Consider the following 19,851-nt stretch of genomic DNA (forward strand, 5'->3'; position numbering starts at 1 on the left):
CCCCGTAATTGTCTCTTTCTCTGAAGGTAAAACTTCTTTCTTTTTTTTTAAACTTACCAGAACTCAGCACTTACCGGCTGAGTACAGAAACGATCTCCGGCTGTGAGGGAAGAGGGCACCTGCTGCTTTTCAGCTGTATAAGCAGCTAAGTCCACGCCAGGAACCAGCTATTGGACCAAGGCACACATCTGAAGGACCACGAAAATCATCTCAGGAATTCTCAACTGGGGGAGGGACCTTTAGGTATCACTGTAGGAGAGCAAGGCTTTCTTTTCCTCAATTTAACGCCTTATAAAATCTACAGCAATCCCCAAAGGGAGATGCATGTCCATCATCTGCTGGAGACAGAGAATACTGGCAGGCTGGGGTCACTGCAGGAGTATATATATACTGTGATGTTAGCTTGCTCTGTCTCCATCTGCTGGCAGGGGAGCATAACCCACTGGTCCCGAGTTCATCTGTCTACATGCTAGGAAAATGGGCTTTTGAAAACGGTTACGTTAGTATGTTACATTTACACGCTTAACTACTTTGGAAATTATCCCCATAGTGTGAATTGTTTTGCTCAAAACACGTTTTGTGAAGTGTTTGCAAAAGTGGCCTTCACAGTAGTAAACTTTCATGTGAAAATGTATTTAAATTCTCCAGTAGTCAGCTGCTGTCATAAAAAATCAGGCAAAGCAGCATATTACTGGAAAATCTTGTAAAAACGGATGCGCAAAAAAATGGATGCATCCCATTTTGGTTATTTTTCAGATCAGGCCCAGAAAGCAGTGAACTGCATGAACTGCTGCACAAATTTAAATGGCCCCCCACAGTATATCAAAAATTGTCCTGGTGGTCCTAGTTGACCCCCCCCCCCCCCCCCCCCCCCCATCCTAACCTACATGCCTCTTGCAGGCCATAAATGTTTTAAAAAGTGCAGTACACGCCCCTTCCCATAATTGTTCCGCACTCTTGTCCAACCAAAAATCATCTAAATGCATTTTAGAGGCCCACTCCCTGCATCCCCAAAACTTAACATTGAAGAGGTAGTCTTCGTATAAGCTTTTTAGAGCACAGTGGTTTTTAGAGCCCAGTGGGCATTTTGATGCCTTTTGGAAGACAATGGGGTGGAGCAGGAAGGGGATCGGGCTTCACACTGCACCTTTTTTAAACATTTGCAGCCCGCAAGGACTCAGGAGTCAGGGGAAGGGGGAGGCCACTGGGAACACCTAGAATTTTTCTTCTACACTGGCAGCAGCAAGGCGGGAGAGGGGTTGCCTCAAAGGCTGCAAGGCCCCTTTTAACACCAGGAGCCGGCGTGTGGTTCCCAAGCCAGCTTTGCCTGTTCCTGCAGGCAGGAAAACACAAGGCTCCTGGCTATGGCAAAACATGAAAAATGTCTCATGCAATTTTACTACACATACTAATGAGCTAAGAGCTCGTTAGCATGCAGAGCAAAATTTCACAAAATATGCCTCTACTCATGGTAAATGCTGCGGGTTAGTGCAGTAGCCTTCCAGTGATAAACAAAGAAAGTAGTGTAGAGTGTGTGCTGCTCAGACTTTTCAGTGTAGGGCAGTTTGAATAATCTTAACAGCTTCATCCATTGACATATATTTAGGGATTTTGAGGCGAGCTTCCTTTCATGTTCTTGTATTTTACAAATGTTTGCACAACTGTGTTGATAGGGTGACATCTAAAAAAAAAAAAAAGTTTAAAACAATCTTCTTGGTGAAAGTTTAGAAAAATATTGCGAGATCTGGACAGAGAGAGATCATTTATACCATGCAGACCATTAAAGAGTTCCACCTGTTTGCAATCAACAGGCTGCCACAGAAATTTCCACTGCTTTATGGGGAACCGCCCACAGGTTTCCATCTCAGTCCACTTACACTCAACCCATCCTGTGCAGGAGAAAAGCCCTCGTCTGCCCTGGACAATGTGAATAATGCTGCAAGTTCCTATATATTATAGCTGTGATTTCGCAAAGACTGAAAACAGAATTCCTTACCTGAATCGTTACCGACATCAAAGTTATTGCACGACCCGCTTGAACACAACTTCCATAGCCCTTCAGATACATCATCCTGGGTTTTTATCCAGACCTAAAAGTCAAAATATTATATATATATATATATATATATATATCTCAAATAAGTTGACAACATGGGATCTAACGAAAATTCTGAGATAATCATTACACCACTGAGAGAAAAGAAAAAGTAATAGAACAATAATGATTAAAAAAAAAAAAAAATCAGAGCAGCCAGGGAGGGTACGGCTGCGGACGTCGGCACATGCAAGTTGCACTAATGTCACCCCCTTGCACATTAGTGATTTTATAACATGTGCGCATTTGCGCACGCATGTTATAAAATCGGGCATCCATGTGTGTGCGCGCCGGGTAGCACGTGCACATGGACACCCGCGTGTACCTTTTAAAATCTATCCCTTTATGATTTTAAAGAGAATGTGCTTAAATTCTCTCACAAAACTAGCACACACCAAATAGCAAGGTATAATTGTGCGTGTGTAGATTTTTATATGTAAGTTTGCTTTGAAAATGAGTGTAACAAACGTGCATATTTTCCAGTTAACTTACACACAACATTACAATATTGCCCCAAAATCTCTCTGCTGGGGGCCGAGCTTCTCCCCAGACTGGCTGCTGCTTTGTTATCTTTCTCTTAAAAATAAAGTACCACAGTCTCCATGTCAGCCCACTTGCATGCACAAATATAAGAGTCAAGCAAATTGTGATATCTTTTCACTGGCCTAATTTATGTTACGCTCGGAGGTGGACCCTTGTCCTGGAGCAGTGGAGAATGGTTCCCTGGTAGGGACCAGGAAGCACCTGCCCCCAGGGGGCGGAGCACTGGAGGAGACAGAGGCTAGGATGAGCTTCACCACTGGAAGCCCGCAGTCCCCCCCCGAGTGGAGCCCGTAGGGACCCAGGCCGCTTGGACTTAGGTGGGCCTCGCAGGGTCTCCTGGAGAAGTAGTAAACAGAAGTGCCCATGGACAGCAAGGGAGCGCGGTTGTACTCGAGGCTGTAGGTCTGATGGAGAAAGGAAGACCAGAACAACATAGGCGATAACAAGGCAAGGGACAGAGCCAGAATCAGGAGACGTGGTCAATGGCAGCTGAGGTCAGAATCCGAGGATCAGTCCGAGGAGTAGTCAACAAAGCAGGTGTCAGGTTCTGGAGGTCAGGCGAGGTCACAAGGCAAGCAGAGGTAAGGATCCAGGCAGCAGAAAGAATGGTCAAGGAACAGGCCGAGGTCAGTACCAGAGACAGTCCGAGGGTACTACCTGGGGAGACGGGACAGACGGATGTTGGAACAGAAGGACACTGGATCAAGGCTGGAACAAGACTGGAACAAGACTGTGAATGCGGAGGCAAACTACTACACTTACAGTGCCGACCCGATTGCCAAGGCAAGGAGGTGCAGGCAGGAACTTCCTTATATTGAACATTCAATCAGGGCGCGCTGCAGGGCTAGGAGCCGCCCCTGGCCCTACAAGAGACCGGGCGGAGCACACGCGTAGTGGCATGGCCAATGCCACTGGAGATGCCGAACTCCGGCATGAAGCCTGGTGCATAGTGGAAGGCACGGCGACCACCGCTGCAGGACTTTGAGGCCTGGAGGAGCTTGCGGCTGCCACTGGGGAGGCCAACCCATGACCTGCAGAGGAGCTAATGAGGTGAGCAGGCCCGTGCGCGGGTCGGGCGCAGACGGGGCGCATAACAGTACCCCCCTTCTAGGCCTCCTTCTACGCGGTATTGGCTTTTCAGGATAAGTCCTTTGGAAGGTTCTGAGGAGCTCTTTATCGAGAATGTTGTGGGAGGGTTCCCTTGAGTTCTCCTCGGCCCGATAACCCTCCCAGGCTAAGAGGTATTCCCATCTACTTCGATGCCAACCGACGTCGAGGACCTCTCTTACCTGGAGAGATGAGTCTGGTTCGGTAGAGATCCATGGAGGTGAAGGGTCTCTAAGAGAGGGCCAGGAGAGGACCAAAGGCTTCAACAGTGAGACATGGAATGTGTTGTGAATACCCATGGCATAAGGTAGCTGGAGCTCATAAGACACTGTTCCCACTCTTCGAAGCACTGGAAACGGGCCGATGTACTTGGGAGCCAGGCAATGAGAAGGAAGTCTCAACCTGCCACACCTTCTGACCAGGACGGAAGAGTGGAGCGGGACACCTATGGGCATCAGACGTACGCTTGGAATGTTCAGCGGCCTGGGTAAGCGACCTGACGAATGGTGTGGACCATGGATTGCGCAGCTGGAAAAGGAACAGTCAGAGGAACTGGAAGTGGCAGCTGAGGTTGTCGTCCGTATACCACGGAGAATGGAGATACATCGGTGGCAGCAGCGAGATGGGTATTGTGCGATAGCTCAGCCCAGGGTAGTAGATCAGACCAGTTGTCCTGCTGATCATTTACATAGGAACAGAGGAATGTTTTTAAGGTTTGCTTGGTCCTTTCAGTGTGACCATTGGCCTGTGGGTGATAGCTCGACATGAAACTCATGGCAATGTTACACTTTTTACATAGGGAGCGCCAGTACCTGGCAGCAAACTGTGGTCCTCGGTTGGACATAATTTCCTTTGGGAGTCCATGGAGATGGAAAATGTGTTTCAGAAACAACTTGGCTAATTCTGGGGTCGATGGGAGGCCCGGCAAGGGAATGAAGTGACCCATTTTCAAAAAACGGTCGATGATGAACCAGATTATGGTATTGCTCTGGCATGGAGCCAGGTCTGTGATAAAGTCTGTTGAGATGCTGGATCATGGCTCGGTAGGTGCTGGAAGCGGTTGGAGTAGGTCCCAAAGCCGTCTGGTAGGTGGCTTCTGTTGGGCGCAGACGGGACATGAATCTACATAGTTACGAGAGTCTTGCACCATGTTGGGCTACAAGTAATATTTCCACAACATCTCTAGGCTCCTGGCATGACCCGGGTGTCCTGTCAACTTGGAATCATGAGCCCATTTCAGAACTTGTTCATGTAATCTACATGGAACGACGGTTTTCCCAGCTGGGACTGTAGTGGTGACGGCAAGGGATTCGCAGACAGGATCTATGATGTATCTAGGAACATCAGGAACATCCTTAGGTTCGAAGGATCTTGATAGTGCATCAGCACAGAGGTGCTCAGTAGAATCTATATGGGGAGAAATTAGGGATGTGAATCGTATTTCTGATGATCGAAACTATCGTACAATATTTTCAAAATCGTCAGAAATCGGGGGCTCCCTGAAAACGAAATTGTTCGTGGGGTTCTCTTATTGTTTTGGGAGAGGGCGGGAAAAATGGCACACAAAAATAACTCCTAAACCCACCCCGACCCTTTAAAACTAATCCCTTAGCTTCCCCCACCCTCCTGACCCCCCCTCCCCAAAACTTTTTACAGGTGCTTGGTGGTCCAGTGGGGGTCCCGGGAGCGATCTCCCGCTCTCGGGCCGTTGGCTGCCACTAATGAAAATGGCGCCGATGGCCCTTTGCCCTTACCATGTGACAGGGTATCCGTGCCATTGGCCAGCTCCTGTCACATGGTAGGAGCCGATTAAAAAAAAAACAGATCGGGCTGGACAAAAAAAATCACGATGTGAATCGGAACCGGAATCGGAACCGATTCCGGTTCCGATTCACATCTCTAGTAGAAATCCCATGTGTGTTGGGTAAGAGTATAATGATAGGAGTATACTACCTTCCACCTGGACAAAATGGTCAGACAGATAATGAAATGCTTAGAGAAATCAGGGAAGCTAACCAATTTGGCAGTGCAATAATAATGGGAGATTTCAATTACCCCAATATTGACTGGGTAAATGTAACATCAGGACTTGCTAGAGACATAAAGTTCCTGGATGTAATAAATGACTGCTTCATGGAGCAATTGGTTCAGTAACCAACAAGAAAGGGAGCTATTTTAGATTGAATTCTTAGTGGAACACAGGATGTGGTGAGAGAGGTAATGGTGGTGGGGCCACTTGGCAACAGTGATCATAACATGATCAAATTTAAACTAATAACTGGAAGGGGGACAATAAGTAAATCTGCAGATCAAACACTAAACTTTCAAAAGAGTAACTTTGATAAAATGAGGAAAATAGTTTCGAAAAAATCTGAAAGGTGCAGCTGCAAAGATTAAAAGTGTTCAACAGGCATGGACATTGTTTCAAAATAGAATCCTAGAGGCAAAGTCCATATGTATTCCACACATTAAGAAAGGTGGAAGGCAGGCAAAATGATTACCATCATGGTTACAAGGTGAGGTGAAAGAGGCTATTACTGCCAAGAAAACATCCTTCAAAAATTGGAAGAAGGATCCATCTGAAGAAAATAGGATAAAACATAAGCATTGTCAAGTTAAGTATAAAACATTGATAAGACAGGCGAAGAGAGAATTTGAATTGAAGTTGGTCATAAAGACAAAAATTCATAATAAAAACTTTTTTAAATATATCCGAAGCAAGAAACGTGTGAGGGAGTCGGTTGGATCATTAGATGACAGAGGGGTTAAAGGGATACTTAGGGAAGATAAGGCTATTGCAGAAAGACTAAATGAATTCTTTGCTTCTGTGTTTACTAATGAGGATGTTGGGGAGATACCAGTTCCAGAAATCACTGTGAACCTGGAAGATGTAGTAGGCCAGATTGACAAACTAAAGAGTAGCAAATCACCTGGACCGGATGGTATGCATCCTAGGGTACTGAAGGAACACAAAAATGAAATTTCTGATCTATTAGTTAAAATTTGTAACCTATTATTAAAATCATCCATTGTACCTGAAGACTGGAGGGTGGCCAATGTAACCCCAATATTTAAAAAAAGGCTCCAGGGGTGATCCAGGTAACTATAGACCAGTGAGCCTGACTTCAGTGCCGGGAAAAATAGAGGAAACTATTCTCAAGATCAAAATCGTAGCGCATATAGAAAGACATGGTTTAATGGAACACAGTCAACATGGATTTACCCAAGGGAAGTCTTGCCTAACAAATCTGCTTCATTTTTTTCAAGGGGTTAATAAACATGTGGATAAAGGTGAACCAGTAGATGTAGTGTATTTGGATTTTCAGAAGGCGTTTGACAAAGTCCCTCATGAGAGGCTTCTAAGAAAACTAAAAAGTCATGGGATAGAAGGCGATGTCCTTTCTTGGATTACAAACTGGTTAAAAGACAGGAAACAGAGAGTAGGATTAAATGGTCAATTTTCTCAGTGGAAAAGGGTAAAGAGTGGAGTGCCTCAGTGGAGTGCCTCAGGGATCTGTACTTGGACCTGTGCTTTTCAATATATATATTTATATATATATATATATAGATATATATAGATATATATATATATAAATATATATAAATGATCTGGAAAGGAATACGATGAGTGAGGTTATCAAATTTGTGGATGATACAAAATTATTCAGAGTAGTTAAATCACAAGCGGATTGTGATACATTACAGGAGGACCTTGCAAGACTGGAAGATTGGGCATCCAAAAGGCAGATGAAATTTAATGTGGACAAGTGCAAGGTGTTGCATATAGGGAAAAATAACCCTTGCTATAGTTACACGATGTTAGGTTCCATGTTAATTGGCGGCATGATGTGATATTCATCGCGAATGCCGGTATAGAAAAACTTAAAATAAATAAATAAATAAATATTAGGAGCTACCACCCAGGAAAAAGATCTAGGCATCATAGTGAATAATACTTTAAAATCGTCGGCTCAGTGTGCTGCAGCAGTCAAAAAAGCAAACAGAATGTTAGGAATTATTAGGAAGAATGGTTAATAAAACATAAAATGTCATAATGCCTCTATATCGCTCCATGGTGAGACCGCACCTGGAATACTGTGTACAATTCTGGTTGCCGCATCTCAAAAAAGATATAGTTGCGATGGAGAACGTACAGAGAAGGGCAACCAAAATGATAAAGGGGATGGAACAGCTCCCCTATGAGGAAAGGCTGAAGAGGTTAGGGCTGTTCAGCTTGGAGAAGAGATGGCTGAGAGAGGTCATTAAGATCTTGAGAGGTCTTGAATAAGTAGATGTGAATCGGTTATTTACACTTTCGAATAATAGAAGGACTAGGGGGCATTTCATGAAGTTAGCAAGTAGCACATTTAAGACTAATCGGAGAAAATTCTTTTTTCACTCAACGCACAATAAAGCTCTGGAATTTATTGCCAGAGGATGTGGTTAGTGCAATTAATGTAGCTGGGTTCAAAAAAGGTTTGGATAAGTTCTTAGAGGAGAAGTCCATTAACGGCTATTAATCAAATTTACTTAGAGAATAGCCACTGCTATTACTTGCATCAGTGGCATGGGATCTTGGGATCTTCTTAGTGTTTGGGTAATTGCCAGGTTCTTGTGGCCTGGTTTGGCCTCTGTTGGAAACAGATGCTGGGCTTGATGGACCCTTGGTCTGACCCAGCATGGCAATTTCTTATGTTCTTATGTTCTTGGAAGCTGGGCGATAACATAGAATGAAGCTGAACCGTTCAAAAAAGCACGCCCATCGGGCTTGTCGAGGATTCAAGAGTTGAGCTTCTTTAAGGTGCTCAAGATTCTTATGGTCAGTGAAAATGGTAAATTTCTGTTGTGCCCATTCCAACCAGGGGCGCCACTCTTGGAGTGCCAACTTGACGGCGAGAAGGTCTCGGTCACTATCGGTGTAGCGCTGCTCTGTAGGAGAGAACTTGTGTGAGTAGAAAGAACAAGGTATTGTTGGGGTAGATTTTCAAAGGGGTATTTGCGTAAGATATGCACATACCCCCAAAAACCTACCCCAAATCCCCCCTGCACGCGCCAAGCCTATTTTGCATAGGCTCGGAGACGCGCGCAAGCCTCGAGACATGCGTAACTCCCGGGGCTTGCCTGGGGGGGTGTCGGGGGCTTGTCGGGAGTGACGCGGCGTTTTGGGGCATGTCTGGGGCGTGGTTCCAGCCTGGGGGTGTTTCGGGGGCATGGCCGAGGCCTCTGAAACGGCTCCGGGGCATCTCACACCAGCAGCCCGCTGGCAGGCGTAACTTTAAAGATAAAGGTAGAGAGGGGGTTTAGATAGGGCCGGGGGGTGGGTTAGATAGGGGAAAGGAGGGGAAGGTGCAGGGGGTGAAAGGAAACTTCCCTCCAAGGCCGCTCCAATTTTGGAGCGGCCTCGGAGGGAACGGGCAGCGCGCACAGGGCTCGGCGCGCGCAAGGTGCACAAATGTGCACCCCCTCGCGTGCGCCGACCCCTGATTTTATAAGATGCGCGTATCTTATAAAATCCTGTGTACTTTTGTTCGCGCCTGGTGCATGAACAAAATTACGCATGTGCGTAATTTATAAAATCTACCCCTGTTATGGTTTTGAGGTGTTGGAGTGGATTCTTGGGCACTGCGATGATGGCCACACCCACGGGAAGGAGCCCCATGAGGAATGGCAGTACTAGGCTAGACTCAGAACATGACAACACAGAAAAGTTGAATTTATTATACAGCTGAAGGCATTGCCCGGGAAGCGGGCAGCCATGGAGATAACCCAGGAAGGCAGTCCACATCTCCTCAGCATAGGAGGGCAGTCTCTCACACAGTAGATGGGAGGCAGTGCAGCGTATCAGTAGATGGGAGGCAGTGCAGCGTATCTCTGCATCGCCTCCATTCAAAGAGAACCTCCTCTTTGAATGGACCCCTTGGGACCCCTGCCGGGCTCAGGCATTCCAGTTTTCTGGATGAACCGGACAGGAGTGTCAAAGATGTCCGGAAGTTATGATCGATCGGTTATGATGTACCCTAAGAAGGGTAAGCGATTTTGCTCGAAGAGGCACTTTTCTAACTTGGCATAAAGATGGTTTTCTCTTAGATATTGGAGGACAATCCAAACATGATCTTGATGGGATTCAAGGTCTTTGGAAAAGATCAGGATGTCGTCAAGATGTACGACTACGAATGAGTACAAGAGGTCTTGGAGTATTTTGTTCAAAAGGTGTTGAAAGATTGCTGGGGCATTGCATAGCCCAAAGGGCATCATGGTATATTCATAGTGACCATCCCTCATGTTGAGTGCGGTTTTCCAGATATCTTCAGGTCAGATGTGTACCAGATTGTATGCACCCCTCAGATCCAACTTGGTGAAGATCCGTGCCCCTTGAAGGCATTCAAACAGCTCACTGATAAGGGGCAGGGGGTATCGGTCTTTGCAGGTTATGGCATTGAGCCCGCTGTAGCCAATACAAGGGTATAAACTGCCGTCCTTTTTCTTAACGAAGAAAAAGCCCGCTCTAGCAGGAGAATCAGAGGGATGAATGAACCCTTTTTCTAGATTCTCTTTGATATACTCAGACATGGCTAGGGTTTCTGGGTGAGACAATGGATATGTTCGGCCCTTGGGAGGTGTAGTGCCCGGCAGAAGGTCTATGGGGCAATTGAACTTGCGTAACGGAGGCAAGGTATCCGCCTTCTGCTTCGAGAATATGTCTTCGAAGTCAACAGATAGAGTGGTAGACTTCAGAACAGAGACTACTGGAGATATTTGACGTAGACATGTCTTCTGGCATTTGGAGCCCCACTGCACCAACTGCAGGGAATGCTAATCAAACTGGGGTTTGTGGGCCTGGAGCCAGGGCAGCCCCAAGATAACTGGATGTGCAGAACATTTTAACACGCAGAAGGACATCTCCTCCTCGTGGACAGTGCCCATGGTAAGACTAACAGCCATTGTTCAATGGGTGATGAGCCCTGGAGGAGGTTCTCTTTGAATGGAGGTGATGCAGAGACTCACATCTAATGGATGAAGAGGAATGTTCAGAAGCTTGACAATGTCATCCATGATGAAGCTGCCACTTGCTCAAGTATCGACAAGAGCAGTGATGGCGAAGGAGTGGGCTTTGATGCACAGAGAAATGGGAAGCAGGAGTTGGGGGCCGGTGACAGTAGCGCCTAAGCTTGGGACCCCTGCCGGGCTCAGGCATTCCAGTTTTCTGGATGAACCGGACAGGAGTGCCGAATATGTCCGGAAGTGCCACAGTAAAGGCAAAGACCCTCCTTCCTCCGATGGAGATGTCTGGTCGGAGACAGTCGCCCACAGTTCACCTCCATAGGTTCTACCACAGAAGAGGGCGGTGGTGCTGGAGTCTTGGCTGGAGGACACTGGACATGCGTGGGACACGGTGTAGGAGAGTGGGAAGCCTTTACTTCTAGGCGTCTTTGCCGGAGACGATGGTCGATCTTCCCAGTGAGGGAACTCAGGTCCTCTAGAGACATGGGAGTCTCACGGATGGAGAGTTCATCTTTGAGAGTGCTGCAGAGTCCATCTAGGAAGATGGCTTGCAGAAAATCTTCTTACCACCTGAGCTCAGTAGCCAGGGTCCTGAACTCCACCGTTGACTCAGAGAGGGTCCGTGACCCTTGATGGAGGTGGAGTAGATTATGGCTGGCTACAGCTTGGCAGCCTGGGTCTCCAAAGGTCTGTTTGAAGAGAGCAATAAACTTGGATAACTTGGAAAGCATGGGATTGGAGCATTACCATAAGGGAGAGGCCCATGCAAGAGCCTTCCCTTCCAGGCAGGAAAGGATGAAGGTCACTTTCGTGGTTTCCTTCAGGAACAAGGAGGGTTGCAGTGCAAATTGCATGAAGCACTGATTAAAGAAGCCACGACAGGAGCATGGGTCCCCATTGTATTGACGAGGTGCAGGGAGTGCCAACGATGCTTTGGGTAGCATAGAGGACAATAGGCCTACGGGATTGGCCAAAGCTGTATCTCGCAGCTGTGAACGAAGCTCTTCCAATGAAGAGGCTAGCGATTCCAAAGCCCTGCAATGTTCTTGAACTGTGGTGGCCAAACCCGTTAGGGCCCTGGAGGTGGGAGACTCCACCGAGTCCATGACCTTGGCAACCTGTTGTGCTCAGAGTTGGACCCTTGTTCTGGAGCAGTGGAGAACGGCTCCCTGGTAGGGACCAGGAAGCACCTGCCCCCAGGGGGTGGAGCACTGGAGGAGACAGAGGCTAGGATGAGGTTCACCACTGGAAGTCTACGGTCCCCCCCGGATGAAGCCCGTAGGGACCCAGGCGGCTTGGACTTAGGTGGGCCTCGCAGGGTCTCCTAGAGAGGAAGTAGACAGGCGTGCCCACGGACAGCAAGGGAGCGCGGTCGGACTTGAGGTTGTAGGTCTGATGGAGCAAGGAAGACCAGAACAGCATAGGCAATGACAAGGCAAGAGACAGAGCCTGAATCGGGAGACGTGGTCAATGGCAGCCGTGGTCAGAATCCTAGGATCAGTCCCAGGAGAAGTCAACAAGGCAGGGGTCAGGTTCTGGAGGTCAGACAAGGTCATAAGGCAGGCAGAGCTCAGGATCCAGGCAGCAGACAGAATGGTCAAGGAACAGGCCGAGGTCAGTACCAGAGAGACAGTCCGAGGGAGATGGGACAGATGGACACTGGAAGAAGACTGTGAATGCGGAGGCAAACTAGTACAATTACAGTGTCGACCCGATTGCCTTGGCAATCGGGTCGACACTGGGAGATGGGACAGATGGACACTGGGAGATGGGACAGATGGACACTGGGAGATGGGACAGATGGACACTGGAAGAAGACTGTGAATGCGGAGGCAAACTAGTACAATTACAGTGTCGACCCGATTGCCAAGGCAATCGGGTCGACACTGGGAGATGGGACAGATGGACACTGGGAGATGGGACAGATGGACACTGGGAGATGGGACAGATGGACACTGGAAGAAGACTGTGAATGCGGAGGCAAACTAGTACAATTACAGTGTCGACCCGATTGCCAAGGCAAGGTAGTGCAGGCAGGAACTTCCTTATATTGAACATTCAATCAGGGTGCGCCGCGGGGCTAGGACCCGTCCCTGGCCCTACAAGAGACCAGGCGGAGCGTGCGTGTGTAGGGGCATGCCAACTCACTGGAGATGCCGAACTCCATTGTGAGGCCTGGTGCATAGTGGAAGGCCCGGCGACCACTGCCCCGGGACGCCGAGGCCTGGAGGAGCTCGCGGCTGCCACTGGGGAAGCCAACCCATGACCTGCAGAGGAGCTAATGAGGTAGCAGGCCCATGTGCAGGCCGGCTGCAAACGGGGCGCATAACAATATATGGACCTATTTACCAAAAATTTGATAATGTGCTAATAAATTTTGTTAATAAATAGGCCCCACTTAGATTAATGAGGTCTATTTACTAACAACATGAGTTAGTACATTTTGGTAAATAGGCCCCTTAACACATTTTTTTATTTCTATTTTTATAAGATTTAAATCATTTAAATGAAAGAAGGCAAAGGAAATAATGATTACATCAGGCAAATTTAGTAATACGTACAAAGAAAAAGCATTCAAAGTATAACATTGTAAGTCCACATCCAGGGAGATCAAGAGAAATCATATTAAGAAATTTATAGACCTGAGATGAGGTAGTGTTAGGGGCCCCAGCTGCGGGAGAACGTGGCCGGCCCCTCCTACCTCGTTTTCTGGGTGGTCCTGCTCCGCCTCCCGTGGCAGGGAGGCCACCCCTGACTGCCTCTTCACGGCACTAGGCCGCAGGACATCACTGCCAGCAATCCTCTCTGGGCAGGCCACTCCTTAGGCGCACGGCCGCACCTCCTGCACTCCTTTAAAGGGTCAGAAACACCAAAGTTAGTCCAGCCCTCGATGACGTCTGAGGCCAGGGACTACTTAAGGAAACTTCCCCCTCCGGTTCCTTGACTTGTCAACGAGTCTGCTTGTGTTGGTGAGGTCTTCTGTGCTTCGTAGTGCTTCGAGTACTGTTCCTGCTCCTTCCCTTGGCTTTCTCGAACGGATCTTCTGGCTTCTGACTTTGGATTGGATATCGGCGACTCTCTAGCTTCCGACCTTGGACTGAGCATCGGCAATTCCACCATCTTCGCAAGGGCCCACCTAAGACCAGCTGGCCCCACGCACCCAAAGGCTCAACCCGCAGGGAACGGGGTTGATATTGGTGAAGCTCCGGCCGGCCCTTGCTCCAGCTCAGGTTCGCCTCCCGACAGTGGGGACCTGTGGGGGTTTGCCCTCTCAGGTAGCGCCAATTCCCACTCGGGCAAGGGGTCCACATTCTCTTCCGGCTACACAACAGGTAGAAACAGTTTTATTCTAAATCTCTCCTTCCGCAAGAGATTCAGCTATTAGAGATCTGTTGAACCTATCCAAAATGAACTGTTTAAGATGCAAGGGATAAAAAAAAAAAAAATTGCAAGGATATTTCAAATAAAATGATGCACCTAAATCAATAACTCTTTGCCTAACCTGAAGAAAGGCTTTCCTACAGAGCTGGGTGGGACGAGAAACATTAGGAAAAATGTGCAGCTTCTGGTACACAGAATAACTCTTGCTTAGCTTTAAAGTATTATTTTAAAACCAAATCTTTACTAGTAACAAGAATAAAAGAGATAATTAAAGTAGTTCAGGTAGAGATATTATCACTCAACGAGCAAAGAAAATCTGATGCATCTGCACTCTCAAAGGGGACTGAGAAACCCAAACCTCCCTCTTTATTATTCATCATATGCTTAGGGCCGGATTTTAATAGGGTTACGCGCATAAGGTACGCGCATAACCTTTTTAAAACGCCTCTGCGCGCCAAGCCTATTTTGCAGAGGCTCGGCGGCGCGTGCAAGCCCCGGGCCGCGTGTAAGTTCCGGGGCTTGCAAAAAGGGGCAGTCGGGGGCGTGGCCAGGGGAGTTGGTGTCGGCTCGGGGGCGTGTTCAGGGGCGTGTGGGCGGTCCAGGGGCATGGCCAAGTGCCCCGACACAGCAGCCTGTGACGGGGGCCTGCCGCGCTAGCAGATAGCCGGCGCACATAAGTTACTACTGCCCAGAGGCAGTAGTAACTTTTCGAATAAAGGTAGGGGAGGGGTCTAGATATGGCCGGGGAGTGGGTTAGGTAGGGGAAGGGAGGGGAAGGTGCGGGGGGGTGGAAGGAAAGTTCCCTCCGAGGCCGCTCCAATTTCGGCCTTGGAGGGAATGGGTACTGCGCGCAGGGCTCGGCGCGTGCAAAGTGCACATATGTGCATTCCCTTGTGCGCGCCGACCCTGGATTTTATAAGATACGCGCGTACCTTGTAAAATCCTGCGTACGTTTGTTTGCGCCTGATGAGCGAAGAAAAGTAGGCGCGCGTAGATTTATAAAATCTACCCCTTCGTTTCTGGAGCATAACAAGTAAATAAAGTTCTTTATCATGTGTTATCTGTGAAACTTTGTAGGCTTGTTTCTTAAAATGTAGTACAGGAGCCAATAACCTAGTTTGGAAAATTCAAAAGATGTACATTTTTAGTTCTTATAACATTTTTCAATGCCTCTGCTTTATTATGAAGAATATTGCTATCTTTGATCTTGGCCCCATGTGTAACCTGGAGCACAGAAGCTTGATTCCCTAAGAGAAACAGTATTAACCTTCATATTTCCCACTCTTTTCTCCAAGACAGTCATTTTGGTGACTGCCCCCTTGAGAACTCACAAAGGTGAGATACAGTCTGCATTAATGCAGACTCAGTGTGTGTAACTACCTGCTAAATGTCCTGCAGGGAGATATCAGCTGAATCTGCAGAAAGCTTCTCACACTTCATCTTCCTGACAGGGATAATGGAGGAAACACCGCCATCGGTAAGGGATAGCTCCACTTCTAGGGTTTATCCGTAAAGATGAATTAATGGTCTGTAAACTTTAACACCCCCCCCCCCACTCCCACCCCATTGAAGATGTATTCATCAGCTAAGGGGAAAGTAGAGGTGGAGTACGCTGATCTGGGCTCAGAGAAACTCCTGAACATTTACCTTTCAAATTCCCCAAAACAGCTGAGGTTAGATGTTGAACATGAGCATCCATAGCGCCATGTGTAGATTTTAATGCCAAAGATGTTCAAGTTGGCTTCCCTTTCCTTTTTCTTCCCATGAAGTCAAATGTGGAGAAAAATGCACAGAGGGATGCACCCCTTTGGTGTGTGGCAGCAGCTGCGCACCACTGCACCCTCATTAAAATAGAGAGTCTGGTCGCCTCAATATGACATCAGTATAGACGTCGGCAGAAGAGAAAGCTTGAGGTACCTACTGCACCAGTACACCACCAACGATCAACTCCCTCTTTCCTTCAAAAGGCTCCCACTGCACCCTTGCTGAATTAGGAGGTCTGGTTGCCCCAGTATTTATTTATTTTATTTATTTATTATTTTTGTTATACCGAGTTTCATGACTAGCATCACATCAAACCGGTTTACAATTAACAATGTGTGTAAGGCAGAGAGTAACATAGTAACAATATTCCCAATTCAAACTTCATATACAGTAAAACAATAATATGGATGTGCGAAAGTTACAATAAAACAGGGAAAATTAACTAGGATCTGGAAAGGAGGAGAACTTGAACAAAGAAATATTTACATTTCAGCTAATTGCATCAAATAATATAGTTGTATAGCAAAATAAATAAATATGATACAGTTGTGAAGGATGATAATATGGTGGTGAGTATGAGTGGGTAGTTGGTGGATTCTTATTTTAATCCAGTTTTTGAGTGTGAGTTGTGCTGATGGGTGGAGGTTTTAATCAAGGCCTGGGAATGCTTTTTTGAAAAGCCAAGTTTTTAGTCTTTTCCTAAATGTAAGAGTGCATGGTTCTTGTCTCAAGTCAGGTGGGATAGAGTTCCATAGAGTTGGACCTGCTGAAGAGAAAGCTCTGAGACTCAAGGATTTATGTTGGTAGGTTTTGGCATGTGGAATCTGGAGAGACTCTTTGTAGTATTCCCTGATGGGTCTGGCGGATGTGTGTTTTTTAAATGGGATTTGTAGGTCGAGTTGAGTGTGTTGGTGGATAGCCTTGTAGATGATATTGATGGATTTGTACATGATTCTGTAGTGGATCGGTAACCAATGAAGGTCTTTGAGGATAGGGGAGATGTGATCGATTTTCCTGGAGTTTGTAAGGATTCTGGCTGCTGTGTTCTGTACTATTTGTAGAGGCTTGGTATAAGAAGCTGGGAGGCCTAGTAGTAGTGAATTGCAATAATCTAGTTTGGAAAAGATTATTGCTTGCAAGATTGTTCTAAAGTCCTGAGCGTGGAAAAGTGGCTTTATTCTTTTCAGAATATGTAATTTGTGGAAGCAGTCTTTGGTGGTTTGGTTAATGAATGGTTTGAGGTTAAGACGGTTATCTAAGATGGCTCCTAGGTCTCTTACGTGTGTGGTTTGAAGGAGGGCTGGTGGCTTTGAATGTGTGTTGTTGTTTTCCGGTGATATGAGCAGGTATTCCGTTTTAGAAGCATTGAGGATGATGTTTAGGCTGGTGAGGAGATGTTTGATTTCTAATAAGCAACTATCCCAGTATTCCATTGTTTTTTAGATTGATTCTTTTATGGGGATCACGATCTGTACGTCGTCTGCGAAGAGGAAGTGTTTCAGGCTTAATTTTGTGAGTAGTTGACATAGGGGTAGCAGGTAGATATTAAAGAGCGTAGGTGAAAGCGATAAACCTTGCGGCACCCCTCGGTTGGAAGGGTGATATTGGGATTCTGTATTGTGAATTTTGACTCTATATCCTCTGTTTTCCAGGAATGTTTTGAACCAGATCAGTGTAGCACCTGTCAATCCAATGTTTGCCAGTTGTTTTAGAAGGAGGGCACAGTTGACGGTGTCAAAAGCCGCCGAGAAGTCAAGGAGGATTAGTAAAAATGCTTGGCCTTTATCAATTCCGGAGAGGAGGAAGTCCATGAGTGAAAGGAGTAGCGTTTCGGTGCTTGCGGCTTTGCGAAAACCATATTGGTTTGGAGTATGATGTCAGCCCCCCCCCCCCCCCTGCTTCAGTCTTTAAACTGCACCAGCATGGTGAACAGAGAAGTGCATGTTTGATGTGGAGGAAATACTAAAGGGAGTCACAAAATTCAGTTACTTAAGAACATAAGAACATAAGAAAATGCCATACTGGGTCAGACCAAGGGTCCATCAAGCCCAGCATCCTGTTTCCAACAGTAGCCAATCCAGGCCATAGGAACCTGGCAATTACCCAAGAACTAAGTCTATTCCATGTTACCATTGCTAATGGCAGTGGCTATTCTCTAAGTGATCTTAATATCAGGTAATGGACTTCTCCTCCAAGAACTTATCCAATCCTTTTTTAAACACAGCTATGCTAACTGCACTAACCACATCCTCTGGCAACAAATTCTAGAGTTTAATTGTGCGTTGAGTAAAAAAGAACTTTCTCCGATTAGTTTTAAATGTGCCCCATGCTAACTTCATGGAGTGCCCCCTAGTCTTTCTACTATCTGAAAGAGTAAATAACTGATTCACATCTACCTGTTCTAGATCTCTCATGATTTTAAACACTTCTATCATATCCCCCCTCAGTCGTCTCTTCTCCAAGCTGAAAAGTCCTAACCTCTTTAGTCTTTCCTCATAGGGGAGCTGTTCCATTCCCCTTATCATTTTGGTAGCCCTTCTCTGTACCTTCTCTATCGCAATTATATCTTTTTTGAGATGCGGCGACCAGAATTGTACACAGTATTCAAGGTGCTGTCTCATCATGGAACGATACAGAGGCATTATGACATTTTCCGTTTTATTCACCATTCCCTTTCTAATAATTCCCAATATTGTTTGCTTTTTTGACTGCCGCAGCACACTGTACTGACGATTTCAATGTGTTATCCACTATGACACCTAGATCTCTTTCTTGGGTTGTAGCACCTAATATGGAACTCAACATTGTGTAATTATAGCATGGGTTATTTTTCCCTATATGCATCACCTTGCACTTATCCACATTAAATTTCATCTGCCATTTGGATGCCCAATTTTCCAGTCTCACAAGATCTTCCTGCAATTTATCACAATCTGCTTGTGATTTAACTACTCTGAACAATTTTGTGTCATCTGCAAATTTGATTATCTCACTCGTCGTATTTCTTTCCAGATCATTTATAAATATATTGAAAAGTAAGGGTCCCAATACAGATCCCTGAAGCACTCCACTGTCCACTCCCTTCCACTGAGAAAATTGCCCATTTAATCCTACTCTCTGTTTCCTGTCTTTTAGCCAGTTTGCAATCCACGAAAGGACATCGCCACCTATCCCATGACTTTTTACTTTTCCTAGAAGCCTCTCATGAGGAACTTTGTCAAACGCCTTCTGAAAATCCAAGTATACTATATCTACCGGTTCACCTTTATCCACATGTTTATTAACTCCTTCAAAAAAGTGAAGCAGATTTGTGAGGCAAGACTTGCCCTGGGTAAAGCCATGCTGACTTAGTTCCATTAAACCATGTCTTTCTATTTGTTCAGTGATTTTCATGTTTAGAACACTTTCCACTATTTTTCCTGGCACTGAAGTCAGGCTAACCGGTCTGTAGTTTCCTGGATCGCCCCTGGAGCCCTTTTTAAAAATTGGGGTTACATTTGCTATCCTCCAGTCATCAGGTACAATGGATGATTTTAATGATAAGTTACAAATTTTTACTAATAGGTCTGAAATTTCATTTTTTTAGTTCCTTCAGAACTCTGGGGTGTATACCATCTGGTCCTGGGTGCTGTGTTCCATTCTAGTAAAGGGCAACAATTCTGCTGTTAGTGTCATCCAGTGACTGAAGGATGGAGAAGGAGATGAGCCTGAGAGCAAGAAAGAGAGTGCCTGTTTTATGGTGACAAAAAGCATGTCTCAGTGCCTGAGTGAGTATCTAGGTGTGTGACAAATTAATGCCATGATTATTGCCCAAGTTTCACAATGAGGGTGTTGATGAGCATAAAAACGAGTGCCTTGGTATAAAATAGTCTTCATTTCTGTGATGCTGAAGCCTTCGAGTACATGTGTGCCCAAATCAGTGCAACTATGTGAGAGAGGGTCTATGTGAATGGCTGTCT

The 19,851-nt window shown here is 46.3% G+C and overlaps 1 protein-coding gene across 1 annotated transcript in view; it reads right to left on the minus strand.

The window, feature by feature from the left end:
• Positions 1 to 19,851, minus strand: part of EMP1 (epithelial membrane protein 1) — a 66,049-nt gene that overhangs the window by 13,440 nt on the left and 32,758 nt on the right. The window contains exon 3 of the mRNA XM_029590347.1: positions 1,997 to 2,090. Coding sequence (XP_029446207.1) covers positions 1,997 to 2,090 — 94 coding nt within the window. The remainder of the gene's footprint in view (positions 1 to 1,996; positions 2,091 to 19,851) is intronic.

The sequence above is a fragment of the Rhinatrema bivittatum genome, chromosome 2 (assembly GCF_901001135.1).
Source record: "Rhinatrema bivittatum chromosome 2, aRhiBiv1.1, whole genome shotgun sequence".
NCBI classification, from domain to species: Eukaryota; Metazoa; Chordata; class Amphibia; order Gymnophiona; family Rhinatrematidae; genus Rhinatrema; species Rhinatrema bivittatum.